The sequence below is a fragment of the Castor canadensis genome, chromosome 8 (genome assembly GCF_047511655.1).
Source record: "Castor canadensis chromosome 8, mCasCan1.hap1v2, whole genome shotgun sequence".
Lineage (NCBI taxonomy): Eukaryota > Metazoa > Chordata > Mammalia > Rodentia > Castoridae > Castor > Castor canadensis.
In genome coordinates, this window is record NC_133393.1 from 37695713 (window position 1) to 37716859 (window position 21147).

At 37.7% G+C, this 21147-nt stretch overlaps 1 protein-coding gene across 9 annotated transcripts in view; it reads left to right on the plus strand.

The window, feature by feature from the left end:
• Positions 1-21147, plus strand: part of Kif13a (kinesin family member 13A) — a 178172-nt gene that overhangs the window by 67419 nt on the left and 89606 nt on the right. For 8 of the 9 annotated variants that reach the window (XM_074082828.1, XM_074082834.1, XM_074082831.1 and 5 more), the window contains exon 3: positions 5648-5660. The exons of the other annotated variant lie outside the window; for it this stretch is intronic. In XM_074082828.1, coding sequence (XP_073938929.1) covers positions 5648-5660 — 13 coding nt within the window. The remainder of the gene's footprint in view (positions 1-5647; positions 5661-21147) is intronic. 9 annotated transcript variants of the gene reach the window in all.

Sequence of the window (21147 nt, forward strand, 5' to 3'; positions counted from 1 at the left end):
TATCACTTTATCAAATGATGAAACCTCAGTCACAAAGGAACATTTTATATTTTAACCTTAAACTGATTGACATTAATTTTTAAATTTTTAATTAATGTTTTTAATCAACAACATTTTTATTAGAGGCATGTTTACAGTTGCCATGTCATAGTGAAGAAGTTTACAGTAGGAGAGGTTGGGAACTCACTGTTTGGTTGATTGAGAACTTTAATAAGAGCTATTGAATATGAATTATTTGGAAGGCATGTGACACATGCCATGAGGCTTGTGGTCAGTTCCAAGTAGAGAGCCACCACTGTGGTTTCATTCTTAGTCAGTGGAGATGGTTATGTCTTACGCCATTAAAACTGGAGTCTTGTTGGGTGACAGATAGATTGTATGCAAGTGCAGAAGGAAAATACACTGATTTTAAAAATTGGAATTTTACTGTATTATATTTACAAACTGTTACACTTCTGAGGCATATTTTAGGATCATCACAGTTTTAAAATAATGAAATTATAAAACTTGAATAGATTAGAAAAGCTTCAGTGCAAATTGTAACACTGTTGCTAATCTATTTCAGAATTTTATTGGTTCTGTTATAAAGTCGATAAATCTTTATTGCAGAAAATGTTTTTGACAAAAAAAAAAATTGAAGTTCTGTTGCACTTGAGAAAAAACTTCTTGTTGTTGCTTATCTAAAACAATGATCAGTGTTTCCCAAAATATGTTCCAGGATGTTCTTCCCAAAGAATTCTATGGTTAAATAAATTTAAAAAATCACACTGTTGGAATGCTGTGTTGAATATGCAATGGGATTAACAGCCTATATTAGCATGTTCCAGCCTCTGACAAGGACCGCCATAAAGTAACCCCTGTTTACTGGGTTCAGTGAGTTTCTCAATTTAGTTGACCTCGGAAGATTTTTAGGGTTTAACCTCTGTTAATATCCCATTGAACTTCCACTCCATATGAAATGTTGGTCCAGAGAAAAAATTATTTTAAAATAGTGCACCAGACAACCTCTGAAGAGTTTTGTTTGTTTTTGTTTTTGGTGGTTATTGTAGTTTGATTTTGGTTTGGGTTGCAGAGTATTAAAACCGGGGCATCATGCATTTCTAAGCACATGCTCGAGCTACCATCAAGCCACATCCCCAGCCCATCTGAAATCTTTACCACTATGAAATGTAGGCATTCTTACCCCAAAATTGTGGGCTTTTGTGGTGATTTAGGTAAATCCTCACATCTGGCTTATGTTTAATTCACTAAGGCAAAAAATTATTTCTGAGTTCTTGTAATGTGCTCAGCCCTACATGAGAAGGTGAGATTAGGGGCAGGGATTATGAAAATAGCATGTGGCAAGTCCTCTGTTTTCAAGGATTTAAAATTTAAAGGTACAGGGGACTCAAATACAAAGTTATTGCAGGATACAGATTTTTATGCAGACCAGCACTAAGCTGTTTTGTGTTCATAAGTACCATGGGGTATCAGAGGTGGGGAAGACTAAGGTGTTCTCACAGTTGATGAGGAATTAAAAGTTGAGCCTTGAACAGGTTTTGAAGGGTGGGCAAAAGAGGTCAAGCAGAGTGGGGAAACAAGAAGTAGAACAGAGGCATGTAAATTGAGTTTTATGGTAAATACACAGGTGTAGGTGACCTTGAAGAGATTAGCCTGCTTGTTTGGGGAGGGGTAGACAAGTTTCAGTGTTTGGCAAAAATAGCACTGTCATCAGTGTAGAAGGCACCTCCTTATTTATCTTCAAATCCTGAGACCTGGAAACATTACCTTGCTAGTCTATAAAATCAGTTTGTTTCTTTGGAATACACAGAAAAATCTGATATTTACAGAGGCTTGCATCATTAAACAAAGACTTTTTGGAGGATGAATGAGCAAGTAGACAGTGGAAAGTGGTGAGGAGTAAACACACTTTTAACTAAGCATCAGTGGAATACTGTGTTTTCTAAGGAGGGGGCACCATGGCTGTGTCTCCAGGGCAGTGAGGTCTGTGTGACAGAATGTTCTTTTTAGTTCACTGGATACTTGGTTGATAGAAACATTGCCTCTTTCTGTAATGCAGCCACACAGGTATTTCACCAATATGCACATGGCTTTGACTGATAAAATCAACAAAAGACCATAACTTTAAAACTATATACAGGCAGGCCTCATTTAACAACAGAAATATATTCAGAGATTCCTAGTTCTGAGAGATTCATCATTAGATGAGTTCATTGTTTGAATATCAGAGTGTACTTAGACAAACTAAGGTAGCTACAAAGTCACGAGGTGATACAGTCTTACAGGAACAGCGTCATCTGTGTGGCCTGTCCTTGACCGTAATGTCATTATGCAGTGGTTGTTGAAAGGTAAACCTTGGAACATTAAAATTGTAAAGAAAGAGTTGATTTGTGCAGATAGCAATTCATAAATTGAGCACCTCCAAACAGGAAGTGCTTTGGGCTCCACCAGCAAAACACAAGAGGAAAACTTGTATAGAGTGAAGAAAGCACAGCAAAGAAATTATTTGTTTGGTTAAAGTTTGAGCAGTTACCTTACTGATGGGAAGTCCCTGATGAAATAGCTCGTGCTCAGTTAGTCCCTTGAAGTACTTGGCCGAGTTTGTTTCATTTTCTTTATGTAGAGGCCAGGAGCGGGGGCCCCATCTTAGTCGCATGGTCTCCCTTTAAGTTATTTTTAGTTTGTCTACATATATGTGTGGAATCTTTTATTTCTGCATTGTAATATCAAATGAGTTTTTTTCCCCAAAGGATAGCATACTGTGTTTGATTATAGTATCATTAGGACTCACATTATAAATTTTTTCTTCATAGCTAACAATGAGTGTTGTACAAGCTCTGGGGACTTGGTGGTAAAGTGTATTTCTGAATTAGAGTGCTGATGCTGCCCATTATCTAACTCACACCAAAGGAAAGATTTGCTTGTTAATAAAGTGCAGCTGTTATCCTTATCTCAACCAGCAAAAACCCTTGTTCCTTCCTATTACGGCTTATACTCTTTCTACAACAAAATTAGAGATAAGGGCAAAATAGTTTCTGCTGGGTATTGAGGGGATGGGGGGAGAGGGAGGGGGTGGAGTGGGTGGTAAGGGAGGGGGTGGGGGCAGGGGGGAGAAATGACCCAAGCCTTGTATGCACATATGAATAATAAAATAAAATAAAAATAAATAAAGTGCAGCTGGGACACACTAGATGCCTTTCTTCTTCTGTAGCATGAATTTTTGTTCTAGAATGAATGAGTAAATTTGGGGAGCCTTGGATGAGCTCTATGGCTTCTCTTTTCCCTGCTACTCAATCCATTCATTCTTAGCAGGTAGTCCTTAGTCAAAACACAAAAGAAGGTAGAATTATATTGGTATTCCCACATGGTGTACTATCTTCCTAAGGGAAAGGAATGAACATTTATAGTACTTAAAAGGCTGAAATAGGATTGCTTTTCCAAGAACAATAAAAAAATCTTATTGGAATGTCAGTGCAGAAAGGATAATTGGAGGTAAATGTCCTACTGGCTACAAACCAGTGCTGAGCATTGTATGACTGTAGTGTGGAGGATGCATATGATGACTCTGGAGAGCTCCCCAGGATTCTCTTTCACCTGTGCCACCCCCAATGGCTACTTGGTTCAGCAGCTAAAATAGGAAGCTATACTGTCAGCCTTCCACATCTGTGGGTTCCAAACGTACCCTCAGAGTCAACCAACTGCAGATAAAAAATGTTCAGAAAAAAATTGTGCTTGTATCAAACATGTACAGGATACTTTCTTGTCATTATTCCTTGAACAATGCAACATACCAGTTACTTACATAACATTTAATTGTATCAGGTAACCTAGAGATGATTAGAGATGATTTTAACTATATGAGAGGATGTGCATGGGTTATATACAAATATATAAGAGACTTGAACATCTGTGAATTTTGATAACATGCCCCCACCAATAGCGAGGGACAACTGTATATTATTAACTTGGTGCATGCTGTTTCTTATGATTGCCTTAGTGTAACCCAAGTGTCTTTTCTTTCCTTTGTTGATAAAGCAGTGGTTTAAATGGCTTTTTAAAAATGAAGCAAGAAAAATAAGTGAGGGCTTAGTCAAAAGTGCACTGCATAAAGTTTTCATTATTGTTTTACCTGCTCAGTACAGATGCCTTCCAGAATAGTGTTCCACTTAAGGAGTTTCTTGGCAGAAATCCCAAGCTTTGTGTATGGAATGGAAATTCACAGCTTTCTTAGAGTTAAAAACACTCATGCATTTTTATTATAGCATCTATAAATGTTTATCTTATTTTGATGGGAGATGTACAAGTATGTTGAGACTTGCCTGATAACAGCCAGAGATACTGGTTATTCTAGCCAAAGATCTGAAGGCAAAAGTTACATTCCCATTGTGTCTTATTGTCTGAGGTCATGCCAGAGACATAATGGCTCCTTTCCTTCTAGTCAAGTAATGGAATTCAAAGAAAATGATGTTTCAGCTTCATCATAATAGGAATTTCATGATTTTCTTGCCTGAATTCAGACACATAGAATTGCCCACCTGACTGGAATCCATGGACATCCTTTCCCTGTTTCTGAGCTCTGGATTTTTATTTGGGGCCTTCAATCTCTGTAGGATTGTTAAGCCCAGTGATGGAGCTAATATTGTCTGCAGCTTTTTATTTTCATGCCTTTTGCCCTGGAAAGTCTATTTTCTTTTCTTTTTTTCTTGCAGTAATTGGAATTGAACCCAGGGCCTCACATATGCCACCCCAGCCCTTTTGTTTTTGTTTTTGAGACAGGGTCTTATGTTACCTTTTGCTTAGGGTAGCCTCAAACTCTCGATACTCCTGCCTCTGCCTCCTGAGTAGCTGGGATTATAGGCATGTACCATGAGAAAATCTATTTTCTTATCCCCATTATGCATAGAATCATGTGCCTTAGAAATCAAAATTTAGCTCCTTAATCTTGCACATGAGGAAAATATTTAGAAAGCAAATTAACCTAATATTTTGTTACTTTGAGTTTTTTTCCTCTTCAGAGTTTTCTTCAAGTGTAATTTCAACTATTTTTGAGTTATTAACATGCAAAAATGAATGTTATAAAAAGTGTATGTATGGATGGTGCTCAGAGAAAGGTGTAATTGGATTTTTAAACTTCTATTTGGGTTGAAATAGGTGAAAATTGTCATTTAGAATCATGCTTTTTAATGAGAAAAATTGATACAGATACATATATACTGATATGTATGTATCTCTAAAGGTAAAATATGGATATATTTCAGCACCAATTTAAGAAAAATTTAATATGAAAATGGATTTAAAGTTGTTTGCCCATCTGCAGTAATGACTATAGCATTTCTTTATCTTCATGCCCTTACATTGCCATTTCTTTGATTCAGAGATACTTTGAAGTATCTCTGAATGATTGTCTGGATCCATTCTATTAAACCAGTATGGAAGAAATTCATTGCATGCATACTACATTTTTGAGCCAATACGAGTTTATTACTTCAAGCAGTTATGTGTTTGATTTTGTCTCCTGATCTGTCACATTCTGTTACCAAGGTGCTAAATTTTTTTTTTCTCTTTTCCTTATTTCCATCTGATGTGGCTGTTGTGTTGGCGACTCTCTGTATCTCTGCTGCTGAAATTTTTTCTTTGCATCATTCAGGAAACCTCCCAAGGTAAGCACTGGCATAAAAGTAGGCATGCATACTGACAGAAACCTAGAGTCTTAACTCATCATAATAATTCGTGTAGGCACCTGTCCTTTTCTTGTTTGTGCTAAACATTTGCAGTTTTTGTGAGAAAAATTCTGTATTTACTTCAATGTCCTTTTATATTTTATGCTATTTTGGTATTTATTTGATTTTAAGATCATCTTTAAGCCTGGCACCGTGGCTCACACCTGTCATCCTAGCTACTCAGGAGGCAGAGATCAGGAGGATCAAGGTTCAAAGCCAGCCCAGGCTAAATAGTTCAAGAAACCCTATCTTGAACAAACACATCACACACAAAAAAAGGAGGCTGGTGGAGTGGCTTAAGGTGTAGGCCCAGAGTTCAGGCCCCAGTACTGAAGGAAAAAAAAAAAAAAGATGATCTTTATGCTTTCCAGATGTGCCTTACTTATAATGTGTGCTATACATTAAGTATTTAAAAACTATATTTTAGCATGATGATTTAGCATTAATTATATTTTGAAACTTTCATGACTCTTCATAAGACCTATCAATAGGATACTTAGCAAAACCAAGGTTGCAACCTTAGGCTATATATCCAGGCTAGAAAATAACCAGGTGATCCTGTGTACAAAGCAGTAGTGATTTTTAAAAATGTTTTTGTGCCTTTTTTCGTTTTCAGTACTTTTCCTTCACCAAGTAGCCATATGTAATACCTATATATCACAGAGAACTGGACAAATTACTAAAAACCTGTGCTTAAAGGCACTAGAGGTATACAAAGTTTAGTAAAAAATTACTAGACCGAGGTCTAAAAGGAGGTGAAAATTTAGAGAGATAAACCTAGTGTTTTTGGTGTGTGCCATTCAGCTTAATGACAGAGCAGTATTGCTGACAGTCTTTTAGAGCCCAGGGGGACCAAAGTGTTGGAGTTCACATTCTGCCAGAGGTGGAGTCTTTGGTAATCTTATACTTTGGATTTCTAATGTGGTTTGAAGCCTAGCTTTGGGTGGGGTATGAAGGTGAAATAAAGACAAACCACCCCTCACATGGATAGCTATGGGGTTCCAAGTCATTATGTAATCCAGGAAATCCCAAGCACCAAAGTTTGATCAAAGTGATACCAGACTGCAGAGGCCCATAAGCACCTGGCAGAAGCAAATGTAATCTTGTCTTTAAAGATTCCCAAAACACTTTTTAAAATACATTGTCCAGGGCTGGGGATGTAGCTCAGTGATAGAGTACTTGCCTGTGTTCAATAGTACCCAAAAAAAGGAAAAGAGAAAAAGAATCCTCCTCCTAAACCCAATGTCCAGAACATAAGAAATAATAAAGAAGCTGCATGACAAGATAATGGAGCAAGAATCAGCAGATATGAAAACTAGAAAGATCCACAAATGCTTCAGTTGTTCAAATTATTAGACACAGACTTTAAAATGAATATGCTTGTTATGGAAATAAAGCACTATGCCAAAAATGTTGGAGAGAACTGGAAATTATAAAAAGTAGCCACAAAACAAACTGAAAAGTAAGTCAGTAGAAATTCTCAATCTGAAATACCCCAAACCAAAGTTAAGAACTTAGTGTTAGCGTTTAGTAGTAGAATAGATTCAGGTGGACGGAGAGTTAAATAACCAGAAGATAAGGTAGCAGGAAATGTTAAGATGAAGAACAGAGCAGACAAATGGTATTGGAACAAATGGACATTGTAAAAAAAAAAAAGTAAACACAGACCTTACATCCTTCACAAAAGTTAACTCAGAATGGAACATAAACATAAATATAAAATGCAAAACTATAAAACATCTTGTAGATAACATAGAGAAATCTAAGTGACCCTGGGTTTGATGATGGCCTTTTAGGCACAATGCCAAAAGCATGAGTCATGAAAGAAAATACTAATAAGTAGAACGTCATAAAAAGTTTGTGGATACAATCAAAAAGAGACAATGTATGCATCTCTATAAATGTTACAGTGAAACCCATTAATATATACTATTAATATATATTAATAATTATATGTATATATTTAAAAATAAAAGCTTCTCCTCTGTCAAAGACAGTACTAAGAGAGTGAAAAGACAAACTACAGACTGGGTGAAAATATTTGCAAAATACACCTGATAAACTTTGTATCCCAAAATACCAAGAATTCTTAATTAAAACTTAGTAGTAAGAAAACCACCCAATAAAAAAAATGGGCTGAGGATCTGAAGACATTTTACCAAAAACGATACACAGGTGGCAAAAAGCACATGTTCGATGTCATGCCATTAGAGAGTCGCACATTAAAACAACAATGAGATACAGTCATACACCTATTAATGACTAAGACCCAAAAATCTGACACTACCAAAGCTAGTCAAGATGTGAAGCAGCAGAAACTCTGTCATTGCTGCTGAGAATGACAAGTGGTTCAACCATTCTGGAAGACAGTCTGCAGTTTCTTATGAAGCTAACTATATTCTTCTCACACAACTCAGAAATCATGCTTCTAAGTTTTACCCAAATGAATTGAAAACTTATCTCATATCCTATGCACGAGTGTTTACAGCACCTTCATTCACAATTGCCCCAGACTGGAAGCAACCAAGATGTCCCTCAGCAGGTGAACAAGTAAACAAACCCTGGTACATCCATGCAGTGGAATATTATTCAGTAATAACAAAAAAAATGAGGTACATGTCATGAAAAGATGTAAGAGAACCTTAATTGCATGTTGCTAAGTGGAAGAAGCCTGTTTGAAAAGGCTACATATTGTATGATTCCATCAGTCTGACATTCTGGAAAAGACAAAGCTATACATAGATGAAAAAAGATGATTGGTGCCTGGCACTGGTGACTTACTCCTGGAATCCTAACTACTCAGGGGGCTGAGATAGGGAGCATCATGGTTCGAGGCCAACCCAGGCAAATAGTCTGCAAGACCCACCCATCCCAAAATAATTAGAGCAAAATGAATTGGAGGCATGGTTCAAGTGGTAGAGCACCTGCTTTGCCAGTGTGAAGTCTTGAGTTCAAACCCCAGTTCCATCAAGAAAAGAAAAAAGATGAGTGATTCTCCAAAGACAGTGCTCACAGCACATTCAGCCAACATGTAGTTACTCAGTGACTGTTGGAAGAATGAAGAGGAGGCAAGGAATGAGGAAGGAAGGGAGGGAAGAAGGAAGAAAGGAGCTGGAGAAGGTGGACTCTTACCAGTTTAGTAAAAAGAAGGCTCAAGTTTAGCTAAATTATTAGTCCCCCCCACCCCCCACACACACTTGTTGACAGAGCCACTTGGCCAGAGACTGAGCTGGAGAAAACTCACTGCCCTAAACCCATTCTCAAGAAGACTCAAATGTCTGGCTGGCCCATATTCCTGAGGATCTCTTCTGTCCATATCACTCTCGCCTGACCCAAAGGAGAAAGTACGTTTTGGATATTACAGACCTTACCACCAACTTAGATTCTATTGTCATTAGTTTGTGTTTGGACAGTTGTTGAAATTATGCCTAATTATGTGATAATAGTAAATAATAATCACCAAGCTGTAATATGCACTGTTTACGTTATGGGTAAGGATTTTGTACAGTTATAAGAACTATTCTAAGGTAGGAGAATGGATTAGGAGGAAGGGGAGGCTTATAAAGGAAGAGAGGAGTAAGTAGAGTAGAAGATATAGCTAGCACCCTCAGACCTATCCTGTTTTGGGCAATGAAAAGAGAAGAAAGAATCAATAAAAATCACCAAGAGATGAGGGTGAAACTTCTTTGACTGGTTCTTTCCAAATTGGGTTTCTTTTTTCCTTAGAGTTTTTTTTTTTTTTCCTGTATCATAGTAGGCAAAGAGAAGATGAAAATAAAGTTCTAGTTGACTGACAAGTTTGATTTAAAATTTTTTATATGTCACGAGTTAAAGACTCATGTATGAACAGAAGGGGAAATTTATACAAATTTTTAACTGTACAGATTGTGTATCTTATCTTTGGATTTTTTAAAATCAGTGTCAGATGTATGAAGTTGTACTCCTGAGTGGAGAAACATTTATGTCAGCATAGACCGTGTGCAAGCCTTTTAATACTCTGACCAGTTGCATATTATGTAGTGTTTATGGAACAAGTTCTGTTTGCCTTAGAACTTAGAGCTTTTGGACAAACAGAGGCACCTGCTTTATACTCTTCTGTAGTTTAAAAAGAATAAAGAGTCTTTATCAATAACTGTCAGAGTGTGGGAGGTGTGATCTTCCCTGTCAGTGTGACTGTGGTTGTAAGTCCAAGGTATTTGAATGTTAGAGATATTGCAAAGGAGTACAAGGGGAAAATTAGTTGCTAGCAGCCACCTTCTGATAAACTTCAGATTTTGGCTGCAGTGGTACAGAGGGAGAAGAGGAGTTATTTCATTTTTGTTAGGTTTTATGGGGCATGTTGGAGAGAAAGAGTAAGAAGGAGGAGTTTGGAAGAAAATGTAAATATCTACAAAATTGTTTTGTTTAAGGTGTATCCTGTTTATGCAGTTGCTCATTTTAAAGTCATGATTTTAATATTTAATATCTTATAATTTAGTATATGATTTATTTGAGTGATTCAGTCTTGTTAGTAAATTCACTTTCAATGTTTTTTCTTTTACTTGTAAATGAGGTTAAAAACTTCCAAACTCCAAGTTGTTTGATCCTGCTTCTATGTGTATAAATTTTTTTGGTGAAATATTGAGCTGAAGAAATTGACATATTGAAATTAAAGTGTTACTTTTTAAGTTTTCTCTGCAGTGCTAGGGATCAAACCCAGGGCCTTATGCATCCTAGCAAGTGCTCTAGTGGTGAGTTGCACCCCAACCCTTTTCTTCTTTAAAGAGGTACACTGATAAACTGGGTGTGGTGGCACAAGCCTATAATCTCATCACTCTGGTGAGAAGGCTCAAAAGTTTGAAACCAGCCTGGGATACATATCAAGACCATGTCTCAAAAACTAAAACAAACAAAAGTTCACTGATCTATATCACAAACCTGGCTTTATAAAAATTGCTTAGAAAGGAGGGGAAAGCAAGCTGTGCCACCTGAAATACAGTCTGGTTTTACAATGTGACTACCCTCATTTTCTGTTGCCTCTTCTGTTTTGGTGCTATGACTTTCTGAACACAAAGCCTTGGCTCTCAAAGGCGGTATATTGACAGTAGCTATCTAGCCACATTTTGCTTTTGAATGTGTGTTATGTGGTTGGTGTGAATTGAGATGTATTATAAGTGTAAAATACACACCAGATTTCTAAGACTTAGTACAAGAGTAAAAAAGAATTTAAACAATATTTTGGATATGTTAAGTAAAATATATTATTAAAATTATTTTAGCTTTTTACTTTTTAATGTGCCTGTGGAAATATCTTAAATTAAGTATGGGACACTCATTTTCTTTCCATTGGGCAACTCTGCTTCAGAGCAAACACTTGCTGACTTCTGGACATCCTTTCAGCACCTGTCCTTATGCTTTTGCTTGTTTCCTTTCCAGTTAAAGGCAGCCCACCCCCATCCCATCCTGGGCATCCTTTATACTTCTGCCCTGCCTTCTGGGCCCAGGAGTGCTGCAGGTTCATGCACTCAGTTGCAATATAACCCTCCTTGTCCAAACTTCCCTAGAAATTTTTTTTTTTTTTTTTTTACTTCTTCATTCAAGACTAGGCAGACACTGAATGAGAGCTTTTGTGAAAAGGATTGTGTGAGGAGTTTATGGGGCTCAAGAGGTGATTGAAGTAGTGGTTTCTACTCTCTAGCTTTCAGTTTGGTGAGGATAGTTAAGCATGGCTAGTATTCTCAGTAATGGAAGATGGGTTATGATCAACATCATAAGTTCTGTGTGGCTTCAGAGGAAGAAAAACTCATGGCTAAACATGAAGTTTCAGAAGGCCTTTCAAGTTTTGGTAAGGTTTCCAAGGGCAGAAATTTAGGATAGGAATCAAGATTTATGTTTGAAACAAAAACAAGAAAGCAATCTGTGTGTTAAGGAGTAATGAGGAGCCAGGCACAGGCATAGAATTATGCTTGTAGTTCTAGCTACTTGGGAGGCTGAGATCAGAAGGATCACTGTTTGAGGCCAGCCCAGGCAAATACTTTGAGAGACCCCATCTTCAAAATAACCAGAGCAAAATGGACTGGAAATGTGACCCATGTGGTAGAGCACTCAAGTGGTGAAGCCCTAAATTCAAACCCCAGTACCACCAAAAGGAAAAATGATATACTCTGGTTAGAAAGTAGGGTACATGAAATAATAAGTTGTGTATTGAAAGCTAAGCAAGTAGGTAACTTGTAGAGGATTTTGGAATTATACCTTAATCAGGTGAGTTATAAAGGTCATTTAGGATTTTTGTGTGGAAAAATTACATGATTGGAAGTATACATGCATGAAATTCATCAAGATGCAAGATCAGTTGGTGAATAGAGAACACAGGATAGGTAACAATTGAGGTTCAATTTACAACAACTGCTTTGTGTTGTTCTGTTATGCTAGGTGATGCAGCAGTAACAACTTTTAATGTCCAGTGGCTTGAGACAACAGAGGTTTACTTATCCAATGTTACATGTCAGCCAAGGTCAGTGCAGCTCTGTACCCTGTGACTTTAATCTAGGCTTTAGTCTAAAGGAGCAGGCCCTGTCTGGAACTTGCAAGACAGGCTCTGTCTGGGACAGAGCAAGGGGAAAAAAAAAAAAAAAAAAAGAAGAACCATGCAGTGGCTTAAGATAAAAAACGTTGCTGTTAACAAGCAATTCATTACTTTTTCACATTTAATTGGCCAAAGCAAGCCACAGAGCCAGGCCTGATAATAGTAGGGTCAGGAGCTACATCTGTCTGACTCCAGGTACTGCATATCATGTGGACATGCAGGGACACATAATCCTCTTGGGGTGGGACAGCTAGTCATTTGGAACTGTAATACAATCTAATACACTTTGTTATTCTAAGTACATTTTTTTAAGTTTCCCAAGTTTCTTTTTAAACAACAACCAAAAAACCCTTTAGAAACAGCACTGTACATATCCTGAAATTTCTATGGATGCTTCCTCTCTTCCCTTTTCCTTCTGCCTGGCTTGATTCAGAGCCAGCTGTTACCACTAATAAACTGTGTTCCTGTGGATGCTTATAGATGCAGCTCGCAGAGTCCTAGGGTTTGCAGATTATAAGGCCCCAAGAGAAAAGATCTGCTTATCCCTGTCCCTTGGCAATGATCCATTTTTCTGCCCAGAACAGTGAAGGCCTCCTGTACTAAGGGAGATTCTCTGCAATCCCACCTGGCCTGGGGCATGCCCAGCAAAGTGAATTCTCCCTTAGTGCTTTCCAGGGTATAAATTGACTCAGAGTAAAGGTTTGCAACCCCTGGGCTGCCTCAAGTCCATTAGACCTGGAGACCTGGGGCCTTAAAGTCAGCCCAGCCGCCCCCTCTCTGTGGCTGAGTGTACTTACTGAGTATATGGTTCAGCAGAGCATCAGGTGAGCTCTTTGACTGGATGTTCTGATGCACACCCAGATATTACTCATAATAGGTGATGCCAGGGTGACTTAAGTTTTGTTCTCTCCTCTTTTGTAATGAGCAGTAAGTACTCATTTATTAGATGGTGGGCAGGTCATGCAGTTCATGCTTACACATTTGCAATCTACCTTTTGGCAATGTTTATGGAAGAAGGACTTTTTTGTGTTTGAAAATATCCATATTACCTTTGAATGCACTGTTGGAGAAGTTACTTGAGTGGCTAGACTTTTGAGAAGCAATCAGGGTATGAAAGAACCAGAAACACCACAGATTGTTTATTTGTGGCACTCCTTCCCCCTTCACTAAGCAACCAGTGAAGCAGATGTTGGAAATGAATGATAAAGGATTAAACATGAAATAAGTAGAATACTCAAAAGAGTTGGAATCAAGTTAGTGCTTCATTGCGTATGCACCACTTGTTTATATGTGTCCAGTGTTAAATGGAAGTTCTGTGCTATTAAAATATTGGTCTGGGTTTTGAGAGAAGTAGTTACTATTTTTGTATTTATTCTTTAAATACATGCAAGCATGAATGAGTTCTTAGAAGAGACACCTTCTCTGTGCACCCTTAGAACTTTGCACTACAATCCACAGTAGTAGTTTGCACAGAATAGTTGTGTCATGCAACAGACTGTGAGTTATTCAAGGTTAGGAACCACAATGCCTATTTCTTGTAGGTATGCAGCAGATGCTGTTGACTTGCTTTGAATCTTTGAAATGCTTTGATATCTTCACAGCCAGGCAATGTTAACTGTGTCACCCAAGACATTGTTTGTGTATAGATATAAGCATATATAAAGGAAATAGAAATCATTAATTACTTTGCAAAAAGATAGCAATGACTTGACAGATTTTAAGCATGAATAGGTCTGTCAATCAAACCAATCAGTAGTAAGGGTAATGGCTCTGGGACGCCTCCTTTGTGGCCCATGGCAGCTATGTTCAAATACAGGCTGACCGTGTGACTTTGCAAACAGCAGCAGTGAAGACATTCCATGCTCAGATAGGCTTTCAACTCTGGGTTCCCCTTACAATTTTAGTCTGGCTTTTCCAAGATGAGTGAAGTTTCACTCTTCATTTTATAAATGATTCTTCACATTTCTGATAGTAGGAGAAAGAGACAAAAATGAGAAAAGTGTTGAAACTTAGCATTAAAAGTAAAAGTTCAACATAAAATGAAACATATAATTTTATTGTCTTGGTATGACTTAGTTCTCAGCGTGGTGTGATGAAATGTGGGCAAACTTGAACCTTGTCTTTCATGTTAATTGTAATCTTGTAAATCAGTGAAGATGGAGAGTAACCACAAAATAGAACGGTTGGCAAGCCAGTATTCCTAAAACTGGAAAAATGGAGATTTGCAGAGAGATCTCAGGCACGGTTTTCAAAGTGAGTAATGGCAGGCCAGGCTGTTAATGACAGCTGGGTCTGCAGATTGAACAGCGCATTAATTGTTTAGGGAGGATGAAGACAGTGTAGAGGAGAGACACACACTCCTTCATACAAAGCTGAGCAAGTGCACATAGAGCAGACTTTCTCCTCCCACAGGAAGCGCTTTTGATTTTGCATTGAGGAGCTAGGAAGTTGTGTGTTTTCATTGATACTTTCAACACAGAACTAAACAGTTTGTACTAACTCTTCTATTCATGGGCTTTTTATTTTTTCCTTTTCACTCTTTTCTGTATATTTAATTCAGCAAATGCTAAGCACCTATGTACCATGTCTTGTACCTGTAAGGAATAAAGGAATGAGTACAGTCCCTGGCTCAGGGAACTTCCCAGCTGGTGAGACTATATAGCACTGAGGTTGGAGAGGTTGCAGTACTATTAATGGGGGAGAGAAGCCCACTGGTAGGTTATATTAGTACTGATAACAGTAACTGCCGAACACTGAGTTATATTATGTGCCAGGCATTATATCAATAGGTATTTTGCTTAAGTTCCCACAGTCCTAACTCAGTATAAAAACTTTACTTAGGTAGAAAGGTGTGTGTTACTGAGAGGTAGAGCTGTTGGCTAAGGCACCACAGAGGAGGGAAGAAATACTTTACAGAGCAGACATCAAGGAAGCAGGTGGAGATGATGTTTGACAAAGAATGAATTATAGTTTACTGGACAAGGAGGCCATGTGAGGAGAGAGAGGGGACCACAGGAAGGGGGGCTTCCCTTCTTTCCATGATCTTCTTTTTTGCCCTGGACTTATCACTGTACTCAGTACACCAAAGGGTTTCTTGGTCATTGGTGGAGGCTCTCAGAGCCAAGAAGGTGGCTGACCATTAAATGTGATGTACAGATGGATAGGGAACTTGCTTTTGTCTTTTCAGTGTCTATAGGTGACACCAGTCTTGTCAACTCTACTGTAAAAGTGAGAGGGAGGCTTTGACAAAGTGCTGGTGGGGTACCTGTTTCACTGGCTGTGCTGCGAAAGAGTTTGTACTCCCTGATCTGTGCTGTTGTTTTAAGAAGCCATCAAATGTGAAAATACATATTTACAGGATTGTTTAATTAAAAGGTAATTTGGGAATTACCAAATTACCAAAGCAAAATTCTCATAGTATTTTTGGTGAAATTATGAAACATTGGGAAATTCAAGCCCTTGTCCTCTAAGAATTAATAATAGAACAGAACAAAGGGAACCAAATAGATGTAGGCATGTTTACACATATGCATAAAATCTGATTAGACAGATAAGGAATTCAAGGTGATAAGTACTATCCTTAATAAAGCTTTCAGGATGGGGTGATATTTGAGATGACATTGAAAGAGTTTAATAAAGAGAAATAGAAATTAAGAAGGCTTTGGCTCACCTTGCAAAAATGTACATGTTCATGGTTTTTATTCAGATAAAATTAAATGATCTTGACACAGTAAGCATTAGATTGATCCCTTTCTGCCTGGGAAAAGGATGTGAGAGGTATTAAAATGATTTTTAAAAGAGTAGATGTATTGTTTTTCAGGAGTAATTATTTTCTATTTTGTCTTTAAACATTTTATGATTGAGGAGCATGGTGAAAGTAAACAACAGAAAGGATAAAGGGGAGGCTACATAGGAATGCAATTAGAAGTGCCCTCATACTGACCGCTGGTAGCTCACACCTATAATCTTAATTACTTGGGAGGGTGAGACCTGGAGTATCATGGTTCAAGGCCAGCCAAGCAAATAGTTTTGATAGACCCCCATCTCCAAAATAACCAGAGCGAAATGGATTGGAAGTGTGGCTCAAGCAGTAGAGTGCCTACTTTGTAAGTGTGAATTCAGCCCTGAGTTCAAACTCCAGTGTCACCAAAAAAAAAGTATCTTCACATTTGCTTTGTTTTTCTGGGTTTTTTTTGAGAGGGAGTCTGATTGTGTAGCCCAGGCTGGCCAAGGTGATGTTCCTGCCTCAGATTCTTGAGTGCTGGGGTTACTTACATGTGTGCACCACCACACTAGGCTCTCATTTTTCTTTTTTTTTCACATTTGGTTTTTATGAATTAGAAAAATGATTACAAATGACATTCCTTAGAGTGCTGATGTCTTTCTGGTTGTCCAGAAAACATAGATGTACTTCTTTCATCTTTTTTTAAACTGTGAATTGAGTTTTACTGAAGTGCCATCAGAGACAGCACTTGGAGATAAGAATGAAGTTTGAGCTGCATCCTGTTCACAAATCCTAGAATTCTGTTACTTCAGAATATATATCACTCAACACATTTGTCTTATTAAAAACAGCTTTAGAGCTTTACTAGATGTTCAGTGTTCCACGAAAATGCAAAGCTAACATTTTTAAGAGACTGCTAAAGGGGGAGCAAATGTACAGCAAGCTGCAGGAAATTAAACCCTGCGATGGTGAACTGAGAGGAAGGAGTGGATGCTGAGAAGGTGGTATCCAGGGTTGTTGAAAACAGTGGAGATAATGGCATTCAGATTTTAAGAATGACTAGAGCATGTCTATACTTCTGGCTCCTTTTCTAGTTGGAAAGGTAGGAATGCCTTTACAAAAAGTGCTCCCATAGTGTTGGCAGATGTTCATTTAATATAAAATTCACACTTGATTCTCATTTTAATTTATTTGCTCAGTTGTATGCATTAAGAAGTCCTCCATCTCCCACACTGCAGTTAAGATACTAGTGACTTCTTAATGAATAATGATATAGGTGTTTAGGAATTCTAATGAAATGAGTCAGTTTTAAAATAACATGCTTCTTTAATATAATGTGATTTGGAAAAATGATTTTCTTTTTGTTTGAAGTGATCTGTTTCTAAGGAACAACTCTGAGAAAAATGGTTTTATCTCTTGAAATGTCAGTGGAAAATCAACTTCTGTAAGACCTAAGAATATCATGTTTCCTTATGCAATCATACTTGTGTTATTCCATTATAATTAAATTTAGGCCATGAAAAGAAGGATAATTGTTTGTGAATAATTTATTTGTAGTAATGATGAGATTGCAGGAGAATGATTGGACTGCCTGACAAAGAAATTATTTTAAACATCTTTAAAATTCCCCTAGTATCAGTCATAACAATTTTTCTACTACCAGTCAAATTGTTCTAATGTCTGTGCAAACTACCAGTTGTGCATGATAGAGTCATACTTGCCTATTCACCAGAATGATGGAGTGATGGTGCTGAGGAGGACCCCTGTGCTCATCTAGCACCAAATCTGTATTTGACCATTTAAGGGACCATCCTCCCCCAAGACATAAATCTGAAAGTAATGAAATGTCTAAAAATACATCCTTCAGCTTGAACTTCTGCTTAGTCCTAATAGTTCTCACATCCATTCCATGCTCTTTTCTGCATTATTAATTTAAAAAATACTATGTTTGGTGACTGTTCTGGATGGGACTGAACCTTGGCATTATGAAGTGCATGAAGCTTAGTCCCTGCTACCATTGAGCTTACCATTTAGATTTGGAAGTAAGATCAACACAGAAGAGCCAAGGTATAAAATAGGACCACTGTGCACTAATGCCATGGGCCATACAAAGTGCTGTATAAATTCCTTTTCCCTAAAAGAGAAAGAGGGTTTGAAACCACTTATATAGCCTTAAGATTTAAAAATATATATATTTTTCTATTCATTTGCTTTGAGTTTTAGGGAAAGCATTTAGATCTCTGGGCTTCAGCTTTCTTTCTAAGAAAAGTTGACTAAAATAATAGCCTATATTCCATGACTGATTTGAGGAATCACTAGCCCAAAGTGCCTGTAGTCAAAGATTTTGACATGCAAGACATAACCCAGTTGAAGGAGAGGTCAATATTTGACAAGCAAAGAACAGTTGGATCTTCTAATAACATCAGGGCCCTTTTTTCTTACAGGTTTTAGTGGTACTGGGGTTTGAACTCAGGGCTTTGCACTTACTAGGCAGGTGTTGTACTGCATGAGCCATGCCTCCAGACCTTTTTGCTTTGTTATTTTTGCGGTAGAGTCACTTATTTATGCCCAGGCCGGCCTGGATTGTGACCCTCTTTTTACCCTTCTCCACCATAGCTGGTATGACAGGAGCATACCACCATGCCCAGTTTTTTCCAGTGATCTTGTGAACTTTTTTTGTCCAGGCTAACCTGGAACCACAGTCCTCCTGATTTTAGCCTCCCAAGTAGCTAAGATTACATGCTCCTCTGCATGTTTTTACTATTTGCCTGAATTTTAGGAGGAAAATGCTTAAAATGAAATTCGTTTCCTCTTTCTATTAGCAAAATGACTTTAAACAGATACATGCTTATTAGAGATGGAACTTGTCACAGAATTTGGGATGATTCTTACTGATGGGTAGGTCCTAAATATTTGGGGTGAATTTCATTTTATTTCAAGTAGCATTCCCATGAATACAAATCAATGGCTTTCTGACTTTTAGTATGCAGAATAGCAAACTGTTAAAAATAACTTTGAAATAGGTGTGAAAACTTAATATATAGAAAATAAATGATTATGGCACTCTGTGTAGGAGCTACTAAAGAAGTTCATATTCCAGAGAATAATAGTAAAGATACTTAAAAAATGGGAAAGTAGCCTCTTTTTGCCATTTGAAGTACAGTAAGGAGAGCTGACTTGGGTGGAAAGGAAAGGAAACTGTCCTGGGAATGGTTAAGTGTTATAAGATACTATTGAAGGGAGATTGTGGAATCTCCTTTTCTGGAAATGTTTAAAACCAAGGCAAATCTGCATCTCTAGGGAGAAGTGTTGAAATTTAGTACTGCCCAGAGGCAGGAAGATTAACTGGTTTATGCCTGTGTGGTCTTTCAAGTCATTGGAAGAGCCCTAGAATGCAGTAAACATACCACACTGTTGGCTGAAAGTTTTGTTTCATAACTGTTCATTTGAAACCTGGTTCTTATAAGACTAGAGAGAATGCATATATAAGTATCAGATTTGAATTTGAATGTGAGATTGGTGTAAGTTGTGTGCATTGTATATACTTGAATTGGTTGTAAACGCACTAAAATAAATACATGTGATGTTGAAACTATTGATAGCATAACTTATTCTTTTATTATGTAAAACGTGTGTGCTTGCTTGCAAAGTTTTGATGCCATTAGTCATTCATTACATAATTCTACAGCAACTAATATGAGCATTGAAAGCTTCAAAGTTGAAGTAGATATGGGTCTTGCCTTCAAGTAGAGTGTACAACAAGTGGAGATAAAGCATATATAGATCATATACACAAAGAGTGGAAAGTAGAATAATAATTGGACGGGAGTCATAAAAGGAATTAAACAGTGTTGTGAAATTTCAGAGAAGGGAAAGATGATTCCTTTGGATTTAACCAGGGAATATTTCCTGAGAGACAAATGTATTAAGCTTGGCCTTAAGGAGTATGAGGCATTTTGAAGGGTGGCAATGAAAAAGAGAACAGGAACAGAGTAGAATTATACCTAGAAATTAGAAGGTAAGGACAAGTTCCACTGGGACAGGAGTACTTTGGAGAAGATGGTGTGGAAGGACCTCAAAATATCCAGTCTCAAATGCCAGCCCAGAAAAGCATGGATTGTATTTGCCTAGTGCTTAATATCTCTTGGAAATGATTAAGCATTGAAGGATCCCTGTCCCCTGGAAATTTTTAATTTACTGTTTCAACTGCAGGAGAGCAAGAAGCCAGAATAGAGGCTGCTGAGTCTAAGCCTGAGTTTGCTAAGAGCCATAGGAGAGATGCTACTTTCAAGGCATGTGAATAGGTGTTCCCCCAAAAAAGTCTCCCAGTCAAAATTAATTGGAATAAAAAAGCCAAGCAGATAAATGGGTTTCTTTACTTGAGGACTTTTCAGAGCCTTTAATATTGAGAATTGCCTCAGGAATCTCAAATAGGGTAACATGCCCCGTTTCCAACATGATTAAGCCTTTTTTTTTCATGACTACTTCAAGAAACTACTGTTTCTTGAAACACATTTTGGGCAGCATTATCCTGTGCATTTGATAATACTGTTTGGAACACAGGTGGTGTTAATATGAGTGGAAATGATAATTAGATGGGAGTCCTGATATGGAGGAAGCATCAGTGTTTCCCGGTGTATAGTTGGCATTCAAAGCTGTGCAGAAAGTTGATGCCTGCCAGAGCAAAAATTACTGAGTTGTTGCTGGAGATTGCATGTTGAAACAGGGGAAAGGAGTTCAACACTGGGAGGTAGGGAGTTTTGAGCTTCACCATACTTGAAGCAAGATTATGGAAAGCTAGAAGAAGAGAAGGAATTAGTGTAAATGAAAGTTAATCATTTTAGCCTTACTTGAGAAGTCATGGGGGATCCAACCAGAAGATTTCAGTGGGCACCAGTGGACTTGGGAGAGAAAGTCCACTTTTTTTCCTTACTAAATGTTTTTTTTTTTTTAATCTGGTTAAGATGTCTGCCTGTTTGAATTCTGAATAAAGTGTAATTTTCATATAAATTTTAATTCAGGAGTATAGGGTTAAGAAAAGCATCAGACCCATCACAGTTTTTTCATCAGATGATAGCATTCACATACACAGATACATCGTTTGCCCCATATTCATCCTCCTGCCTCTTTCCTTGCCA